At 40.2% G+C, this 21,532-nt stretch overlaps 1 protein-coding gene across 1 annotated transcript in view; it reads left to right on the forward strand.

Annotated features, from left to right (window-relative positions):
• LOC122815075 overlaps positions 1-21,532 on the forward strand; it is a 3,014,144-nt gene that overhangs the window by 739,895 nt on the left and 2,252,717 nt on the right. The window contains exons 44-45 of the mRNA XM_044087319.1: positions 3,920-3,991; positions 7,773-7,832. Coding sequence (XP_043943254.1) covers positions 3,920-3,991; positions 7,773-7,832 — 132 coding nt within the window. The remainder of the gene's footprint in view (positions 1-3,919; positions 3,992-7,772; positions 7,833-21,532) is intronic.

Below are 21,532 nucleotides of genomic sequence, written 5' to 3' on the forward strand. Positions count from 1 at the left end.
GTTCCACTGCATTCAGCATTCATCAGACCTGTCATTGAGTACAATGTCCTCTTTGGTATGTACCTAACCAGCCATATCCAACAACTGGAACATCCACAGAGGTTCCTCACTGAAAGAATACAGGCCATAAGTAATATATCCTATGCTGACTGCCTCAAGGCCCTGTCCCTGTATTCTGTCTCCTGCAGGCTTTTGAGGGGAGCTCTATGCCTAGCATACAGGCATTGTCATACCCCACTCTGATAAACCTCCTGCATATCCACAAAACAAACAATACCAGAATTACCCATTCTGAAGATGTAAACCTTGCCTGTGATATAAAGAGGACCTGCTGGAGAGATAGCTATGTATCCCAGAGACTACCCTGTTTATGGAACTGGCTCCCCATCCATATGAAGCAGAGCTTCTCCCTAACCCAATTCAAGTGCAACTTGGACAATTGGATGGGAAGCTGGAAATTCATTCCTGGTTTGGCACCTGTGTGTCTAATGCAAACAGCTAACCTGTAAATGGTTCATCTCCCAGGTCCATGCTTACACTTATCAAGGGTGTCAGAACTTGTCAGAGATTTGGGATGCATAGCTAGGCTTAGAAGGGCAGTCAGAGGAGCAGGCAAGAGCAGGCAGGAATACACTTTATTGAGAAGATTGAGCGCTTTCATAAGCGTGTATCAAAACTTCATCAGAATCATGTGTTACAAACAAGTAACTCTGTAAGTAACCCCCAGGACCTACCACATGTTCTAAATCTGCCAATAAAAATGCCAATAGGAGAATTATTTAAAACTACTATGTAACAACTAGGAAATATTTAACATATATATCTTACCATCTGAAAAAATGCTACAAGGTATATAAAAGCACCTATTCAAAAGACAGTAACAAACAACAATTCGAAAATGTTGAGTAATGACACAACTAAAAGTCTATAAATAATAAGACTTTAGTCTCAAAACATTAGCAATAGAGATTGAATCATTCAACCCAGGTGGAGCTGTAGCATTTAGTTTCAATTGCCAAACCAGCTCTTTGTATTCAATCAAATCACTCCATGCCCCCCCCCCCCCCTAACATTCTTTTGGACAGTATCCACACCAAAAAATAAAAATTCATGCTCAGGTTGATCTGCTATGTGGGAATAAAGGGAGTTGCTGTTTTTTTTTTTTTATTCTTTATATCGTACAAATGCTCGTAAATTCTCTCCCAAAACTGACTAACAGTCTTCCCCACATAAAAACTTGGGCATCTATTGCATACAGCTAAATAGACGACACCCACAAATTTACAAGAAAAATAAAATTTACTTTTGACCAATCTGTTGTTAACTCTTATTTCACTATTTTCAAGTTAATATTGGCATTGACCACAATGTCCACATTTATAAGTACCACTTCTCTTAGTACTAACCATAGAATTGGTCCTGTCATCAAATTCCAAAAGATTTTTCAAACACCTGGCTCGCCAAGTTACAAAATTAGATACATCCCCTAAAATTTCTCTAATACCATCAAAGGCTTTAAAGATAGTACAATTGTTCCTAATAATTTGCTGGATCTGTGAATATTCATACGTGTAGGTGGTAATAAAAGAACAAAGAAAATTATCTTTTGCCCGACTATCTTGTTCAACCTTTGTGGATATTTCCAACAACAAAATAGGTTGAATACAACCTTCTATTCTTTTTTATGGAAACCTTTTTGTCCACCTTATCAATTAAGTCCTGTGGGTAGCTCCTGGCTAAAAACATATTTTTTTAGTACACCACATTCTCTTCTAAAGGTGCCGTAATCAGATATCATGCAGGCTAACCTAATATAGTGTCCTTTTATTATCCCTTTTTTTAATGTATAGGGTGACAACTATTAAAATGCAAAAGACTATTCGAGTAAGTGATCTTCTTAAAGATGGTACTCTGTATTAATTCCTTGTGGTCATCTTTGGTCACCAATATATCTAAATAACTGATGGACGTCTCACTGTAATTGTAAATAAATTTTAAATAAGAAGTTGTAGTATGTAAATATTCAATAAATTTCGAGGTGCCTATCTCACTAGTGTCCCAAGCAATTTATTTTTTGGTGTGGATACTGCCCAAAAGAATATTGAGGGGGGGCATGGCGTGATTTGATTGACTACAAAGAGCTGGTTTGGCAATTGAAACTAAATGCTACAGCTCCACCTGGGTTGAATGATTCAGTCAATATTGCTAGTGTTTTGAGACTAAAGTCTTATTATTTATGGACTTTTAGTTGTGTCATTAGACAACATTTTCATAATATGTGTATTTTAATTGTTGCTTGTTATTGTCTTTTGAATAGGGGGTTTTATGTACATTGTAACATTTTTTCAGATAGTGAGATATCTATGTTTAATATTTCCTAGTTGTTACATAGTAGTTTTAAATAATTCTCCTATTGGCATTTTTTATTGGTAGATTTAGAACATGTGATAGATCCTGGGGTTTACTTATAGGGTTGTTTGTTTGTAACACATGATCCAAATGAAGTTTTCATACAAGCTTATGAAATCGCTCAGTCTTCTCAATAAAGTGTATTCCTGCATGCTCTTGCCTGCTCTGCTAATTGTCTGCACTGCTGGTTACCAGTTCATTTTTTTCAGTAGGCTTACAAAGGCCCTTGTGGTCGTTAGCCTAGTAAACTCCTAGGAACCTATGAACCTATTTACTTTTTCTAATATAGCCTATGTTTTCTTCTGTAAGCCTGCAAAACAAATCACCAGATTTTATGCCACTGATTTCTTTATACAATGCATAGAACTATGGTCTTAAAACCTTTATATATTTAGTTACAGCAACTATTGATTAATTTTCCAAAGGGGCCCACTAATCCAGTTTGTGCAAAACATTGCTGCATGGCTATATGGAATTCCATTAACTGCTGCTAATGAATCCTGTAGTTGGTACATTATTATGAGTGACACGACATACTAAGGATGCATACAACCAAAAATCAGGAAAGTAATACATTTTATGTATTTGCATCTGAAGTATTTTCATTATTTTGGATGGTTGATCAGTCTTTAACAATTCCTGGGTTGATTTGATTTTCATTGTACTATTTCTATAGTAAAACTTTTTTTGCTGGTCTTGGCAACCTGATGAGAATCATTGAGGAGTGAGTGATTTCATTCACATATGAGTTCTAATACACCAATAGAACACCTGGATTTTAAGTCTTAATTTTGACTGTGGCTTTGGGAGATTTGACCATGAGTGTTCAGCGCGCTAAATAATGCTTGAACAGAATTTGAATACTTGAAGAGGGTGACTGTTTAGGTCTTGTTAGCTATACTCATTTAGTTGGTATCTAACAGTTGGGCTTTGCCTAGGATATAGGTCCAAAAACATAACAAGGACTAGTTAAAGATCCTGAAGACATCTCTTGTCCTTATATGACTCTCTGCAGTTCATTCTCTTGGCCTTACCATGCATTTAGTTCAGTAACAGGGAGGATGGACAAGGTCCAATTTCAGAACTAATTTTAAAGCTGTCCACAGAGTGATTTGTGCAAACAGTAAACACAGGTGCACAGCTTGAAAATATGCCATAGTGATTAATTTCTTAAATGTTATAATAAAAAACTACAGCATATCTGGTGAAAGCTTTTTTTAATATTATTTTACTGACTTACAACTTTATATCAATGCAGTAGAATATATTACAAAAAGGTAAAAATAATGCAGAAGAAAACCAAACAAGCTTCATTTGCTTACCTTTTGTAAGTGACTTAACAAAAAACAGGACAACATTTCTGGAAATCTTGAGTTCAAAGGTTTATTTTGTCAACCTTGTATTGGCCATTTGCTTTCATCTACTTGGGGAATACTAGTAGAAACTGAACTGTTCTAGCAGAACCAAAGACACTCTTCTTTTATTACTCATGCCCTTTCTATCTTTTCAGGGTGAAATAGGACCACCGGGTCCACCAGGACCACAGGGGGAGAAGGGAGAGGAGGGAGCAAAGGGTGCAAAGGTAAGGAAAATTTAATATTGTACAACATGGTTTTGCATTGTGTGAATTTTTTATTAATTTACTGCTTGACTGAAAATAAATATTGTTGCCGTCAGACTTCATGCCTTTTATTATAAGTTTTGCTTAAAATAAAAGGTAACCTCTCTTTTTTTTGCAGTACTTTCATCATGTAGTTCACACTGTCACCATTAAGTTAGTGCAAGACCTTTACTAATAGTAAATGGGTTACCTTCATTTCACTGACAGCTCATTTCACTGACAAGCAAATCAGCAAGACCAATTCGCTGAAAGTTCATTTCACTGACAACTCATTTCACTGAAACTAATTTCGTCGACAGTTATATTTGGCCTTTTCTCCACTGTAGTGTGATCCTGGAGTTAGAATATATATATTAAGGGGTGGCACAGCCCCCCACATTGGGGGGTATGGGGGCGAAGCCCCCCACATATTATAAACATTTTAAACTATGCAGATGGATATTTACAAGTGCAACAAATAACTGTTTTGCAGAAAACAATATACAACCAAAGTATGTAGGGGGCTTCACCCCCCACACCCCTTAATGTGGTGGGCTGTGCCCCCCTTACTATATATTCTAACTCCAGGATCGCACTACAGTGGGGAACAGGCCATATATAATTGTCAACGAAATGAGTTTCAGTGAAATGAGTTTTCAGTCAAATGAACTTTCAGTGAATTGGTCTTGCTGATTTGGTTGTCAGAGGACCCGACATCTGGGTCACTGGTCACTGCTGGACAGAGGCACAACAAACTAATGGTTTTTTTTTTTATAAGGGGTGGTAAAGCCACAATAATTTGGGCTAGGCTTATAAATGCCTTAGGGCAGATAGCCTAGTATAAACCTATGAACCTATGAACCTATGAAATGAGCTGTCAATGAAATGAAGGTAACCCCTCCTAAATATATTGCTGCATGTACTGCTGCATGTACTGCTGCATATATTGCTGCATGTCTGACATTTAAAACTCAGAGCTACGGTTATCACATATCTTGAAATAGCGCATAACGTAATACTAATTTCTTATGTTATACAGTAACATGCTGACACTTATTAAATCTCTTACAATTGCTGACAATGATTCTTTATGTAAACCTACTTCAATAATTTTTTCATTTATGCATCCATAAAAAGCTCAGACTATATAATAACAGCAGTGAATTTAGATCAGATTTGATATAATTGGAGAATGAAGATCACAGTGAAATATCAACTTGTATGAGTAAAAAAAAAATTCTATGAAAGGCTGAAATGATGTTAGAAGGAAACAGAATTCCATTTTGGTAAAGTTTTCAATCAGCTGTAACAGGTTCATAGGTTCATAGGTAAGTACTAGGCTATCTGCCCATGAGCATTTATAAGCCTAGCCACAGAGTGATAGCTTTTGCCTCCCCATTAGATTAGTAACCTGGACCTCTGTCAACAGGGCTCCTGAAGTGATCCCAGGGTAGAACTTATGATTACCCATCCACTCATCAAGATTTCTCTTGAAGAGGGTCAGAGAGGAGCTCTGTCGAATATGGAATGGGATTCTATTCCAGAGTGAGGGGAGTTGCTGGGACAGGAATCTATCCCTCCAGGTCAGAGGATACACAGAAACAATGTAATCAAATACCAAAGCTGCTTTACTTACTGAATACTGAGGTGGTCAATTCCTTTTATGTGTCAAAAAATTACCTTAAAGTATCTTGTCAGAGATACTTTGTGTCAGAATTGCATGACATCATGTCACTTACAAAGATTATTGAACAGGAATTGGTCCAATTATTAAACCTTGTAGAATGCCTATATTATTTTTGTAGAAAAGTGGAAACTGCTTGTGACCACTTTACTATTTGTTGTCAATTAAATAGAAAACTGCTGAACAATTTGAATGTGTTGTGTGCCAGATGCACATTAGCCAGCCTTCATAAAAGGAGAATATGACAGATGGTGTCAAAGGCCTTACTTAGATAGGTCTAAGAGAATAGCAGAAGTAGAAACGTGACTCTTTGTGTTGTCTGCCTTGCCTATAATGCTGAATCCAGGAGGCAGTACTTCAATGTTCACTCTGTTGGATCTTGGAGAAGTTTCTGTGATAGCCAAGACATCTGAGTAGTAGTGGAAATATAGCTTTGTAATAGATACAGTGTACAGCAGACCCTGAATTCATGACTATGCACTGGTTTTATACTATGTCGGGGTAGTCCAATTGCCTTCCACTTAGTTTGAGACTGAAATCATCTGTGGCAGTGGACAAGGTTACAAAGTAAGCCCACACATGAAATGAGAGGAAAGGGCTGCTAATGACACGATGTGAAGAGATGATACAAGAGTTGTTTATATGGATTTATCTTAAGCTCATTTTGGGGTTTCTAGCATACAGTTATGGGATTTAGCATGTGGAGAATGTAGGGTATATGATATGGCTCGATTGCTGATGTTTGTCAACTTTACAGATTGAAGAGGTTTCCCTTTTTTGATATGCATGTAATGAGAAGACAGAGAGGAAGAGATGAACAGAGTTAAAGAGTGAGAAGAGGAAATATAAGTTAGCTGACATATACTATTCATAAGGGGGTTAAATGTAAAACTAAAAGTAGTCTCCATTTTATAGGTGATTTCATGACTGCTGATTGAATTGCAATGGATAATATAGGATCTAAAGTAATACACATGATGGTTGAGTACTAATTATCATCTAAGAGAACTGACATTATGTTTAGAAGTTGTGTTTGGCAGTGGAAATAAAGTCAGGAAGGCTCTCCATACATATAATACAGCCTTGGGTAGTTAAGATGAGGGAGGCAGAGCTAATTCTCACAAAGGTGCAGCCAGAATCATTGGAAAACAGTTTCCACACTTAATTATGCATGTAGGAAAAACTCTGCTGTTTTCAGTCATTTTCTAAAAAGCAGAATACTGCTATTCCAGATATGGAGCTTACACTACGCAAGTGTGTTGAATGCATAGCCTCATTCACTGAATGAGTTTTGGGCAAACTTATTTCCTTTAGGATTTGTTAGTAGAGCAGTTTCTACAAAGTACCCTGAAACTCCGTAAGTCCGACTATACACTTGTAGTGAGGCTTATCTTACTTAAAGGTCTCACCACTGCATGGAGTACTGAAGATCAGGATTAAAAACTTATTGAATGACTACAGCAAGAGCTGGGGGTCTCTGCAGTTAGGAAGGAGGGGAACTTTAAGTAAACATCAAGATACATGTATATAACAGAGATGCATAACAAAGACATGCACTATATGCTGATGCCTGTTATTCTTTTGACCATAGACAAATGTCAGTTGTACTTGTAAATATACCTTATTCCTTCCTCACTGTATTCTGTACTGCACAGGGGGAATATATGTTGTTTATTAAAAATTACACCTTTCAGTAACTGACCTTCACTCTGGCTGATTCAATAGTGGGATGCAATCAAAGGTGTCTTGCATTATGGTTAAATTCATACAGCAAATGATATTAAATAAGAATGAGATAACATGTCAAAATACAACAACTAAAAGCAGCAACAAACACTTTATTCTTTTTCCACCAGTTTCCAGAACTGAGCTTTGTAGCATAGATCGCACTACTGCTTTAATTTAATTTTCCTACAGCTGCTGTTCCATAATCTATGAAACGGCTTCTAGAATGTAAAGCTGGCAAATTTATGTCCTTTCTGTATAGATACAAGATTGTGTTATCATTTACTTTGAACAATGTGCTTGGTGTTATATTGTTGAAATTTAAGATTTCATAGTCTTGTTCATTTCTTTAAGGGTGACCCTGGTTATGGAATTCCAGGACAGAGTGGCCCGAAGGGGGAACCTGGTGAGCGGGTAGGTAATTGTTTAAATGTTTTGCATAATTTATTTTGAAAGATATTCCTTAGTTTTGGTAATACAATAGTAAAAACATCATTAATTCATTAATAAAAAATACTATTACTGCTTCAGTAAGTTAACCTTATAAATAATAGTATGTACTTTATTAGTTCCTTTTGCTGTATATGTGCTTCTTTCTACTTTATTACTTTATTTTGCTTTTTGCTGGTTGTTCCTAAAGTGTTCAGTTGCATTTATTCTGATGCATTTATTAGTGCTTGTTAGTAGCCTGATTACATTGTAAATGTTATTCTATGTCTCTTAGTTTTGATTTAAGCACTTAGGCTTCAAACTAGTTGTCTTACAAAAGGAAGGTTTGTGATCTACACTCTTGTGGCAGGAGAGGTAGCTGCACCCTTCTGAGTTGGTAATGGCTGCTTGAAGACTTATAGTGCCTGCTATTCTAAAAGTGTCTTAGTTCTGGTTTAAGAGCTTGGTCTTCTGGCCAGTTATTTCACATTAAGAAGGTTTGTGGTCTGCACTATTGTGGGAGAAGACCATAGTCTCTGCCCTTCTGAGCTGGGAATTGCTGGCGAAGGCTTATTGTGCCTGTCATTCTAAACATCTTTGTTCTGGTTTAAGCGCTTGGGTTTCACACCAGTTATTTTACATTAGGAAAGTTTGTGGTCTATGCTCTTATGTGAGGAAAGGGTAGCCTTCACCCTTCTGAGCTGGGAATTGCTACTTAAGGCTTATTGTGCCTGTTATTCTGAGTGTCTTCGTCCTGTTCTATGGTCGGCACTCTTGTGGCACTACTGTCTAGACAGATTTTTTTAACTACTAGAGCATCTAGTTTGCCCATAGCTGGGTGTTGCTCATCAAGTTGCTTGTCTTATTAACTCGTTCAATATTTAAGTTTATCTAACTCCTCTCTAGTACATCAGTGGACATGGATATGCACTTCTCAACTCTGTCTGTGGTCAGTTTGGTTAAAATTGGTATTCTGAGGTATTGTAGCAATTGCCTTCTGTACACTGACAACTCACTTATTCTTAATAAACCAGATAGTGTCTGTGAGAAGTATAAATACACTTTAATGCTGGAAGCGAAACTCTCTCATACAACCAAAACTAATCCTATAGATGTTGCCAGTGACACTTGCACCACACCTACTGCACAGGTTAAAGACCCTACATATAAAACTATTTATGCTGGGGAACTTACAGGTAATCCTCCTAAAAGACTAAGACCTCCTGCACAGTACAGTCAAAGAAAGGGTCCTTAGTCATCACATAAACACTCCATTAAAATGCCACCCATAACTACACATAGTAACATTGTATCCAGTGCCTGTATGGCTAAGCACTTAAGGCAAACTGGCACACAGCCAACTTTACTGATCATTGGTGATTATATAGTGAGGCACACCAATGTCCCCATCAACAGACTGAGTGAGGAGAGAGTCAGGGTTAGCTGCCTTTCTGGAGCTAGTATCCGACAAGTCACACAGACACTTTGGTCATTGAACCACAGGTACCAGTATAACTCTGTCATAGCCCATGTGGGCATTAATGACCTGAGACATACCTCCCTTGACTATATGAAGCAAGACATGATCAAGCTCACTGATTATGTGTTTCAGGCAGGTATGAGCCTAGTACTGAGCAGCATACTACCTTCTCCAAGGATTATACTATGTTACCAACAGAAAATTATTAATTTTAAGAATTGGCTTAGCTTCTAGTGTCAATTCAGGGAGGTACAATATTTGACAGCCTGGAAGGACATTGTTGGCAGACCACGCTGCTTTGCCAGGGATGGTCTGTACATAGCCCATCTAGGCTTTCGGATATTGGCAAAGACCCTCAGCATTTAATCCAATATGCTATTCATGGGGGATTGCAACTACCCCTCTATTGATTGGGGATCCTACACCACATCTAATGCATAAGCCCAAAGATTCCTAAACTTTGTTAATACCAACATCCAGGAACAGTTGGTCCATTCTCCTACCGGGGTACCTTGACAAAAGGAGGTACTGCCAGCACAGCTAGCTGGAATTTTGTAACTAATCATATGTCATTTGTGAATATCAACATGATTCATATGCTTGTGTTACAAATGTATTAGAACTGTATGTCATATAGAATGGTTTGTACAGACTAGTGTGCTGAAGAGATAAGTTGTAGGGTACTCAGCTTCAAGATGTGCCCACAGTGTACCCTACTGGAAGAGAACAGAAATGTACATAAACTATTGTAAACATGTAAATGTATATATTTTAACAGTGGAAACTGGAACATAGAGGGTTAACTTGCAAAACGTCAGAAAAATTGTTAAAATAGTTAAAATTAAATTATTTTATAAATGCCGCAATGAGACAGGATGTCTAAAACTAGGGAACTTTCTGCATTGTCTTGTAAGTGTTTTATTGTTCTATGTCTTCCAGCTGCAAACATCTGAGGGCTATGTATCTTCACAGGGAGATGATAAACACTGTCAGTTTCTAGCAATGCAGGTTTAGCTTGGGAACTAAAGTCAGATGACAAGAAGTGATGTCATCCTGCAAGCTAACTCAGCAGTAGTATTTGAGATATTAATTTAAGAACTCTCTGAGAAAGAGGGCATTTTGCATTTTGTCTTTGATCTGACAGCATCAGCTGGAAGACCCACTCACCACATCTGTCTTGCCTGGCTCTGTAAGTAAGTTAACTAGGGTAGAGTAATTTCTCATAGATACAGACTGGAATATAATGAAGTATAGCTTAGATGTTTTCTTTATTTATATGAGACTGTCCTGTAATGTTGTTTAAAGTATTTCCTATGATTTTGAACTCTGATGTAACTGTGTTTATGTACTATTTTCTTATTATGTTATTATTTATTATTAAATACATTTAAACCTATCATTGTGGCTGATATTTGTGAGACATATTTAAGTTCTGGAAGTACTGGCATATTTATTTGGTGGCACTGTGGACCACTTCTAATAGCCTTGCTCTTGGTCAAACTAACATTTGAATTAATAGTAACATTGCACAGTAAGATTTTGTGTGTGTGTGTGTGTGTGTGTGTGTGTGTGTGTGTGTGTGTGTGTGTGTGTGTGTGTGTGTGTGTGTAAAACTCAAACCTCAAAGGGTGTGTGTGTCAGAACACGAAGCACTGGTTGGACAGAGAGGGTGATGGAGGCCTTGGCTTGGTCACTCAGCTGAGATCTCAACTCTATAGCTATGCCAGTGGGGAGTCTTATTGGGGATCTGGAAAAGGAGAGAGAAACCAGCCCCAGACTGACTGTTGCTCTGTATTGTCTTAAAGGAAATTGCACTTGATGCAGAGACCTGTATCTGGAAATACTGTCCCATCTAGTATCCCCTGGATCTGAATCTGTTGGTCAGGTCCCGTCTGTGTTCTTGAAAAGAGGCTTCATGGGAACAAATCCGTCTCATATGTATAAATTGAGATTTCAGGATGTTTCTAGCAATGTGAGGTGGATGGAAGCTCGATGCATGGAGGACAGTGTTGTATTCGGGGTACTTCCTGAAGACCTGTGTACTTAAAGTATGATCAGGTTGTCTATTAATCAAAACATCAAGAAAGGTAATGGTACTTACATGATAATTTACTGTAAAGTGTAGACCCCATTTGTTATCATTCAGGTAAGAAATGAATTCAGTTAAATACTCCACATCTGCCCTCCATACCATCCAGCAATCATCCAGATAACGTCTCCAGATGTCGATTTCATCCAAATATATGTTGTGGCTGTTGTCATAAATGATTTGATCTTCAGTGAAGGCCATAAAGAGGTCAGCATAGATGGGGGCAAAGGATGCTCCCATTGCTGTCCCCTTAGTTTGCCAATAGCAAGTATCCTGATAAAAGAAGACGTTGTTGGTGAGGACATGTTCTGCAAGACCAACCAAAAAAGAATTGAAATCTGGTTCATATAATCGTGCCACATTTAACCAATGGGCCAGAGCTTCCAAACCTACCTTATGTGGGATGTTGGTATATAGGGCACTGACATCAAGTGTGCACATTAGCCAGCCCGGTTCCAATTGTGTGTCAGAAATGATTTGTAAAAATTCAGTAGTGTCCTGTAAATGGGAATAAACCCGTGACAATAAAGGCTTCAGATATTTGGTCAGAAATATGGATAGTGGTTCCGTGATGTATCCCCTACCTGACACAATAGGTCTACCTGGTGGATTAACTGGATCGTTGTGTATCTTGGGTAAAAAATAGATGTATTGATTAGCAGAGTCCTGAACTGTTAGCTGCTGCAACACATTGGCTGTAATGATACCTTCATCCCTAGCAATGGACAAAAAATCATCAATCTGTTTCTTAAATCTAAAAGTGGGGTTGATTGACATTTCAGCATAATAGCATTTGTCCGAAAGTTGTCTCTTGCCCTCCTTATCATAGTCTGACCAGTTCATGACTACTACTGCCCCACCTTTGTCAGCAGAAATGATGACTATGTCCCTGTTGTTCTGTAATTCGAAAATTGCCTGTTTCTCACTCAATGACAGGTTGTTAGGTTTGAAACAAGTGTCAGAGCTAGAATTGTGCAGATCTTTGAGAACGCTGCTCTGAAACTGGTGTACAATAGGATGCATGGGAGGTAGGTATCTGGATTTGTGGTATAAAAATTTGTCAGTATTGTAATTACCATCCACATCGCCAAACTGTAGCTTAAGATTTAGACTTCTGCAAAAAAGACATAACGTCTTGTGCCAGGACATCCTCAGAAACCACAAAACCAGGGATAAAAGTAAGACCTTTATTGAGAATAGACAAATGAGTGAGTGACAAGACAAAGTCTGATAAATTTAGAACATTTGCATTTGCATTCTTGTTTATTTCTGCGTTACTAATTTCAACAGACTTTGGATGTTGTTGATTTTTCCTGTGCTTCCTCCCCCCTCGTTTATATTTTGTCCTAAAGGGACAAACCCCTGCGTCCTTTTGGGGGTCGGTGAATCTGATGCTAAGTGTATCTCAATGTCTGTGCAGGATGATGGGTCATGTACCTGTCATCCTCACAGTGTGTACGTCCCCCACTGTTGTCAGTGGTGAGGATTGAAGCTCCTTGATTACTGGGCCAGAGGTGTGGTGTCACATATTAATTAGTTGGTAGTGGTGGGATATCAACATATTAGGATTCAGTGGTGTGGATATTGAACTCCTGTAGCCTGTAAACAGTGGTCACTGAAGAAGGTGTTTGTACTGTCAATCAGCCACACAATGAATATTCAGAGTTTCATATCGCAATAGTGTTATTTATTTTTTGTTAGCTTAGTTACTCAGGGAAAGCAGGCAAGGATGTCAGCAGAGGAGTATGGCAAGCTGACAAGGAGCCAGTTGGCTGAGGTGTGCCAGGCCAAAGGACTGGTGCATGCCAACCTGACTAAAGCAGAAATGATTGCAGCCTTGGGTACAGCTGCATCACAGAATAGCAACAAGGAGGGCAATCAGACTGGCCTCAGAAATGTACAACTCTTAGAAAATGGACAGTTGAACCTTTCCACAGAGGACTTAAAAATCCATCTGAAGTTAAAGAGACTTGAACGGGAGGCTAAACATTTGGAAATAGAAACAGCAGGGAGACTGAGACATCTGGAGGCTGAGGAAAATGAGAAACTGCAATGTCTGGAAGCTGAGGAGAATGACAGGCAGACGCAACATGAGAAGGAGATGCTGACTCTTCTCCAGAGTCATGGAGGTAATGGGGAAGGGAGTAAGTGGAACCCCAGAAGCAACAAAGGTCAGTAAATTTCTTCCACAATTTACAGAGGGGGATAATTTTGATAGTTTCATTCATACATTTGAAAGGGTATGTAAACAGTATAATATTGACCAAGGGCTGTGGGTATGGTTCCTGACCCCCATACTCCATGGTAAAGCTGTAACTGCTATTTCTAAATTGTCTGATAATGATTGCTTAAATTATAATACTGTCTGTTAGAGTGTTTTAAGTTAACAGCTGAAGCTTATAGGAAAAGGTTTTGTGAGCACAGATGCAAGGCAGATGAAAGTGTGTGTGAATATACTGCTGAGTCAAGCACTTATTTTCATAGATGGGTGAGTGGTTGTCAGGTCACCACTTTTGAAGGGCTGGCAGACCTTTTGGTGAGGGAACAAGCCCTTAGCATTTTTCCTGAGGACATGAAAATCTGGTTAGCAGATAGGCAATGCAACACAGCAGATGAGTTGGGGAAAAAAGGAGACCTATACCTAGCAAGCAGGTCATCACTGCACAGGAAATGGATACCCAGTGCTACTCATGGGTCTAAGGGAACCCATGGTGGGCAGCCTAAAATGCTGCAACAGAGCCCACCAGTAGCAGGGGAAGCCACTAGTTCAGGTACATGGCCAGGACTAAGAGTTAAATGTTTTAAATGCAACCAGTGGGGCCATGTAGCATATAGATCTCCACAGAGGCAAGGTGGGGGGTGGGAGATTGGCATAATGGTTATGGCATTTACCTTACAGACACAAGGTACATGGCTCGATTCTCACATGGGGTAACTGGCTAGGCTTACAATGGCCTACAAGGACAGTTAGCTTAGTACTAATCTATAAACATATGAACCTATTAAAAGGTGGCAGAGCCAGTAAGTGGGAATGACAGAATGCCAGCAGTAAGTTGTCTGGAAACAACAAGGGTGCCATACTACCACAAGAGGTTATATCCTATCTTAGTAAATGGGAAAAGAGGGCACTGCTAAGAGAGACACAGCCTCTGACCTAACTATTGTAAAGCCTGCAATGGTTAAAGAGGAGCACTATTTGCTTTGGCAGTCTACTCCAGTCAGAGCTTTAGGAGGGACCACGTTCCAAATACCTTTGGCTAGGGATCACATTGACTGGGAGGGTGAAAAAGTAACCAAGCAAGTAGGTGTGTTTTAGGATATCCCTGCAGATGTCATGATAGAGAATGATGTTGATAATGCAGTACCTTGTCTGCATGCAGTTACACACACTCAGACTTGGAGACAAGCCTGTGGGGTCTGCTTGCCTGGGGAGGACCCAGACAGACCCCAGACTTGAAACCAAAATTGATGTGGTGGTTACTTCACAGTAGGACCTACCCTGTAGCAGTGAGAGTGAAGGTGAGCCACAGCTGCTTGTGGGCAATGATGTTCCCTTGGACAGAGTGACTACAAGGGCAGAGGTGAGTAATAGTACCCAGGCTGACAGTGAGGCACCGCTGTCAGAGAATACCAGACTTCCTGTGGAAGAGGAGCTGGGAAAGAGTTACAAAGAGAGAGCTGAGACAGGCTTATCACTCAGACCCTATATTACAAGGCCTGAGGGTGGTAGCCAGTGAGGCACCTGATTGTCAAGGAAAAGGAGAATCTGTATACTGAGAGAGAGGTTTACTGCATAGAGAGTGGACCATTGAGGGAGAGCTAAAGGGGGAGAGAATACAACAGTTGGTAGTGCCCAGAGCCTACCATCTGGGACTTCTAGCAATAGCTCATGACATTCCTTTTGCAAGACATATGGGCATAAAGTGTACCAACAGATGTATTATGCAGATCTTTTATTGACCTGGGATTTCCAGATGTAACAGGGTACTGCAGGATACTGCAGGATGTAGAACTAGTGCCAAAAGGTAGGCAAGGCAGGAGACAGGGTGAAGGATCCTTTGATGCCTTTGGCTGTGATTGAGGAGCCATTTCAGTGAGTAGGTATGGATATTGTGGCACCTCTGAGTACCCCAAGTTCCAGAGGGAAAAAGTATATCCTAGTGGTAGTAGATTATTCTACCAGATACCCTGAGGTAGTGGCTCTGTCCTTCACTGAGGCAGAAAAGGTAGCAAATGCTTTGTTAGAGATTTTCAGCAGCATAGTTTTCCCAAAAGAAATACTGACATAGGTACCAATTTCACGGCAGACCTGCTGGCATCTCTGTGGAAACATTGTGGGGTGAAGCACGTTAAGACCACTCCTACCATCCCCAGACTAATGGTCGTGTTGAGACATTAAACCCTACACTCAAGACCATGCTATGGACATTTGAAGACCAGTTTAAGAGGGAGTGGGACAAATATTTGCCACATCTGTGGTTTACTTACAGGAAAGTGCCCCAGGAATCCACAGATTTTTCACCTTTTGAGTTGCTGTATGGGCATAGGGTGAGGGGACCTGTAGATTTGATTTGTGATAAGTGGGAGGGCGAGTGTGAATCCCACAAGGAGCCTGATGTGGCATATGTCCTGAACCTCAGGACAAGGCTCAGGGAACTCATGGACTTGGCCCAGGAGAACCTGACAGAAGCCCAACAGCAGAAAAAGGTCTGGTATGACAGGAATGCTCACGCTTAAGATTATGCTGTAGGGCAGCAGGTTATGGTTCTCCTTGCTGTCGGACACAACAAGCTGCAGGCAGCTTGAGATGGACCCCGCAAAGTGGCAAGGAAGGTCAGTGATGTTAACTAAATGGCGGAACTGATAAGTAGGAGGCAGGGACACAAATTGTACCATGTTAGCATGATGAAACCTTACTATGATAGGGAGGTCCTTTTGTTAAGTATTGGCAGAAGGAGGCAGGAGGAGTCTGAGGGGAATCCATGGCTAGAGGGAACCAGCCAGAAAAATGTAGATGGGCTCTCAAGATAGGGAATGGGTATTCCCAGATGGTCATCCCTCTCAAGCAATGTTTCTCAATGGTCTCTTGAAAATCTAGCTTGAATCTTTGAGGGGGGAGAACTGTACAAAGGGAGGTACTGCCAGCACAACTAGCTGGAAATTTGTAAATAATATGTCATTTGTGAATATCAACATGATTCATATGCTTGTGTTACAAATGTATTAGAACTCTGTGTCATAAAAGATGGTATGTACAGACGTTTGCTGAAGAGATATGTTGTAGTGTACTCAGCTTAGAGATGTGTTCACAGAGTACCCTACTGAAGAACAGAAATGCACATAAAGTATTGTAAATGTGTAAATGTATTTTAATAGTGTAAACTGGAACATAGAGGAGTTCCTTGCAAAACTTTAGAAAAACTGTTTAAATTATTTTATGACTGTGCCATAAAAGATGGTTTCAATGCAGCAAGGGGACAGGATGTCTAAAATTAGTGAGCCTTCTGTATTTTCTTGTAAGTGTTTTATTGTTTTATGTCTTCCAGCAGCTGCAAACATCTGAGGGCTATGTATTTTCACAGGCAGATGCTAAATGCTGACAGTTTCTAGCAATGGGGGTTTAGCTTGGGAACTAAAGTCAGATGACAAGAAGTGATGTCATCCTGCAAGCTAACCCAGCAGTAGTATATGAGATATTAATTTAAGAACTCTCAGAGAGAGTGGGCATTTTGTATTTTTTCTTTGACCTGACAGCATCAGCTAGAAGACCCTCTCACCACATCTGTCTTCCCTGGCTCTGTAAGTAAGTTAACTAGGGTAAAGTAATTTCTTTTAGATACAGACAGGAATATAGTGAAATATGGCTTAGATAATCTGTTTTCTTTATTTATTTGAGCCTGTCCTGTAATGTTATTTTAAGTATTTCCTGTGATTTTGAACTCTGATGTAACTGTGTTTATTTACTGAGTATTTTCTTGTTCTTTTATTATTTATTATTAAATATATTTAAACCTATCATTGTGGCTGATATTTGTGAAACATTTTTAAGTTCTGGGAGTACTGACATATTTATTTGGTGACACTGTGGGCCACTCCTAATAGCTTTGCTCTTGGTCAAACTACCATCTGGATTAATAGTAACATTACACAGTAAGATTGGACACTCTGTGTTAAGGGCCTTAAAGTAGCTGATAAGTTGTGACTATTGGCAGTAATAACTACCTTATAATCTGGGCAGAAGGGGGCATAGCTTGTAAACCTGTGCCAGCCTTTCCCAAGTGTGTGTGTGTGTGTGTGTGTGTGTGTGTGTGTGTGTGTGTATAACTCAAACCTCAAAGAGTGTGTGTGTAAGTTACTTGAGCAGGGACACGAAACACTTACTGGACAGACAGGGTGCTGGAGGACTTGGCTTGGTCACTCATCTAAGATCTCAACTGTACAGCTATGCCAGATGGTTGTCTTATTGAAGATCTGGTGAAGGAGAGAGAAACCAGCCCCAGACTGACTGTGGTCTCTGTGTGCTCTTAAGGGAAATTGCACTTGATGAAAAGAGCTGGATCTGGATATACTGTGTGTGTACCTGTTATCCTCCAAGTGTGTACATCCCGCACTGCTGCCAGTGGTGAGGATTGAGGCTCCTTGATTACTGGACCAGTGGTGGGCATCATAGCCTCTTTGATTACTGGGCCAGTGGTGGGGCATCACATGTCAAGAATATTTGTACCTGTGATGCCCCACCACTGGCCCAGTAATCAAGGTGCCTCAATCCTAACCACTGTTGCCATTGGTGTGGATTGAGGATCCTTGATTACTGGGCCAGTGGTGGGGCATCACAGGCGCCAATATCCTTGACCTTGTACTCATGAACATGGGAGGGCAAGTACTCCTCACCCAATGTAATATCTTCGTTGATCAGATCTGACCATAAAGCAGTATTATTTAAATAAAAATTGAATCCAGTTATCCACCAAAACTAAAAAGCTTTAGGATCTATACCAAGGCTAACTTCTCTCTACTAAGCAACAGCTTAGTTAAATTCCAAGCACCCCCAAACCCAGTAAACACCTTAGAATACATTGAACTATTTACAAAATCTCTTTACAGCCATATTGATAGCTGTATAGCCAGAGCGAGCCCACTCATATTAAGAATAAGACAGACTCAAAAGACAAGCCACCCTGGTGGAATCATACTGTCAGTCAATTACACAGCAAAAAAAAAATGTGGCTAAGCAAAGGAGGAGCAAAGCTGTACATACCAAAAGCCCCCTGACCAATCTAAACAGACATCTAAGTGGGTTAATTAATACTTCAAAGGCTAAATCTGAGTAAAAAATAGCTTCTCAGGCAAAGGACAACCACAAAGCTTTCTACAGCAATGTCCATAACCTCAGAGAAAATGCACAACAATATGCAGAACTTATTGTAAATGGCATCACCGACACTGAACCAGAGGCCATTGCCAACATTTTGGCTGACAAATTCAGTTCAAATTTCTCCCCCCACTCCCCCACAAGAGTCCAAAGGAAATACCACATAACACAATCCCCCAAGCATTTCTAGAGGACAGGTTATTAACGCACATTTCAAGGCAAAAAACACTGAATTAATGGGACCTGATAACCCAGAATGTTTAATAAATGGCATGAAACATGACCTCTCTGGTCCACTTGAATCGCTTCTCAGCTGGAGCCTTCAGTCAGGTTTTGTGTCCAAGGAATGGAAGATGATTGCAGTCATTTCCCTGCACAAAGGACGTCCAACCACTGATCTGGGTAACTAAAGGCCCGTAATCTTACCGGCCTCATATGTAAGGCCATGGAAAGAATCATCATGGACATGATAAATGAGGAAATAGGTAACCTGCAAATGCTGGATGCTTCACAGTTTGGTTTTGTTAAAGGAAGGTCATGCCTATTAAATTTGGTGGATTTTTTGAGAGGATCACCAAAGCATTAGATGAATGTAAGACTGTGCACACAGCTTATCTTGACCTGGCCAAGGCTTTTGATACAATACCCCACTCAGGCTTTATAGACAAGCTCAATAATTTAGGTATAAACCCTTTTATCACCGACTGGATAGCCAGTTGGCTCACTGATAGGACCCAGGAGGTCAAAATAGGGGAGGCCACCTCCACAAAGAGGCTAGTCACTAGCAGAATCCTCCAGGGTTTGGTATTGGGCCTGCTCCTTTTTGGCATCTATTTCTCCAAAATGGAAACAAATGCTGAAGGTTTATGGCTGACTAAGTTTGCAGATGATTGCAAGCTGGAGGTTATCATCAACTCCCCTGCAGTCACTAGCCTTCTTCAAGAAGGTCTATCTCTGACTAATAAATGGTTCCAAAGCCATGGTCTTAAACTCAATGCTAAGAAATGCATAATTGTACCCTTTGGGAAGTTAACCATCCTAGTTAATTACCATGTTGATAATACACTCCTAAGAGTCGACCCAGTGGTCAGGGATCTGGGTATTCACGTAGACAGCAGCCTAATCTTTGGCCACTATGTGGCCACAGTGGTGAGGAACTCCTTTTATGTTGCAGAGCTTATAAGCAAGGGCTTGGCATCTAGGTCCAAAGAGGTCATTATCCCACTGTACTCTGCCCTTATCAGAACAATCATATAGTACAATGCTCCTTTTGGTAGATACTTGACCAGGCATATGCAGCAACTAGAGTTACCGCAAACGTTCCTTACAAAAAGAATACACAGTGTAAAAAACATGCCTTAAGCAGAGGGCCTTAAAGCCCTTTCCCTCTATTCAGTTTGCTATGGATTGCTGAGGGGTGATCTATGTTGGGCTTACAAGGCATCCACAAACCCACACTTATGAATTTCCTACATATTTGTAAGTCAAAAAGTACATGAAAAACAAGATCTAGGGATTTGAATTTTGTCTGTGACTTAAAAATAATATGCTGGAGAGAGATATTTGTCCCAGAGATTGTCCCGCCTATGGAACAGGCTTCCCATCCATGTGAATCTGAGTTCACCTATTACTCAGTTTAAGCATGACCCAGACAAGTGGCTTGGGAATATGAAATTTACACCTGGTCTGGTACCCATGTCCCTTATGGACAGAGGTAGCTTATAAATGCCTGGCCCTCAATGTCCAATTTGGATGCAGGACATCAGTATTTTTTCTGGAAAACATGGTTAGGCTTACAAAGGCCCCTTGTTTTGTTAGCCTAGTAACTTATTTTAGTATCTATGTATTTATTTGTATTCCACGTAGGCATGCTCATCCTAGAACTATTTCTTACCATGATACAAACAAAGGAATACAACACAGAATGACAGCATCAAATTACAGTGCTACAGTCATGTCTTACAGCATGGGAGAGATCACAGCAGCACAAATACTGATTTTGTTGTTGTTTAGCATATTTCAGAGGGTAGTGATGCACTCTTTTAAATGCTCACATTTTCGACCAAGTGCATTCTTTGGCAAATGCATGATCAATGAAAGGTCAAAGGATGAGTGTTACTTTTGTCAAAAAGCCATTTTCATTTTATCTGTAAACAGAAACATAGCTAGGGTAGGGCAAAAGGGTTAGCTACCCTGCATGCAAGCTGTTAGGGGATGAGAGTGTCAGGTGCTGATGGTGTGAGAGTCTGAGATCTGCCCCTGCATGCAAGCTGTTAGGGGATGAGAGTGTCAGGTGCTGATGGTGTGAGAGTCTGAGATCTGCCCCTGCATGCAAGCTGTTAGGGGATGAGAGTGTCAGGTGCTGATGGTGTGAGAGTCTGAGATCTGCCCCTGCATGCAAGCTGTTAGGGGATGAGAGTGTCAGGTGCTGATGGTGTGAGAGTCTGAGATCTGCCCCTGCATGCAAGCTGTTAGGGGATGAGAGTGTCAGGTGCTGATGGTGTGAGAGTCTGAGATCTGCCCCTGCATGCAAGCTGTTAGGGGATGAGAGTGTCAGGTGCTGATGGTGTGAGAGTCTGAGATCTGCCCCTGCATGCAAGCTGTTAGGGGATGAGAGTGTCAGGTGCTGATGGTGTGAGAGTCTGAGATCTGCCCCTGCATGCAAGCTGTTAGGGGATGAGAGTGTCAGGTGCTGATGGTGTGAGAGTCTGAGATCTGCCCCTGCATGCAAGCTGTTAGGGGAT

Source organism: Protopterus annectens, chromosome 11.part0 (genome assembly GCF_019279795.1).
Source record: "Protopterus annectens isolate FY-2018-M chromosome 11.part0, PAN1.0, whole genome shotgun sequence".
NCBI classification, from domain to species: domain Eukaryota; kingdom Metazoa; phylum Chordata; order Ceratodontiformes; family Protopteridae; genus Protopterus; species Protopterus annectens.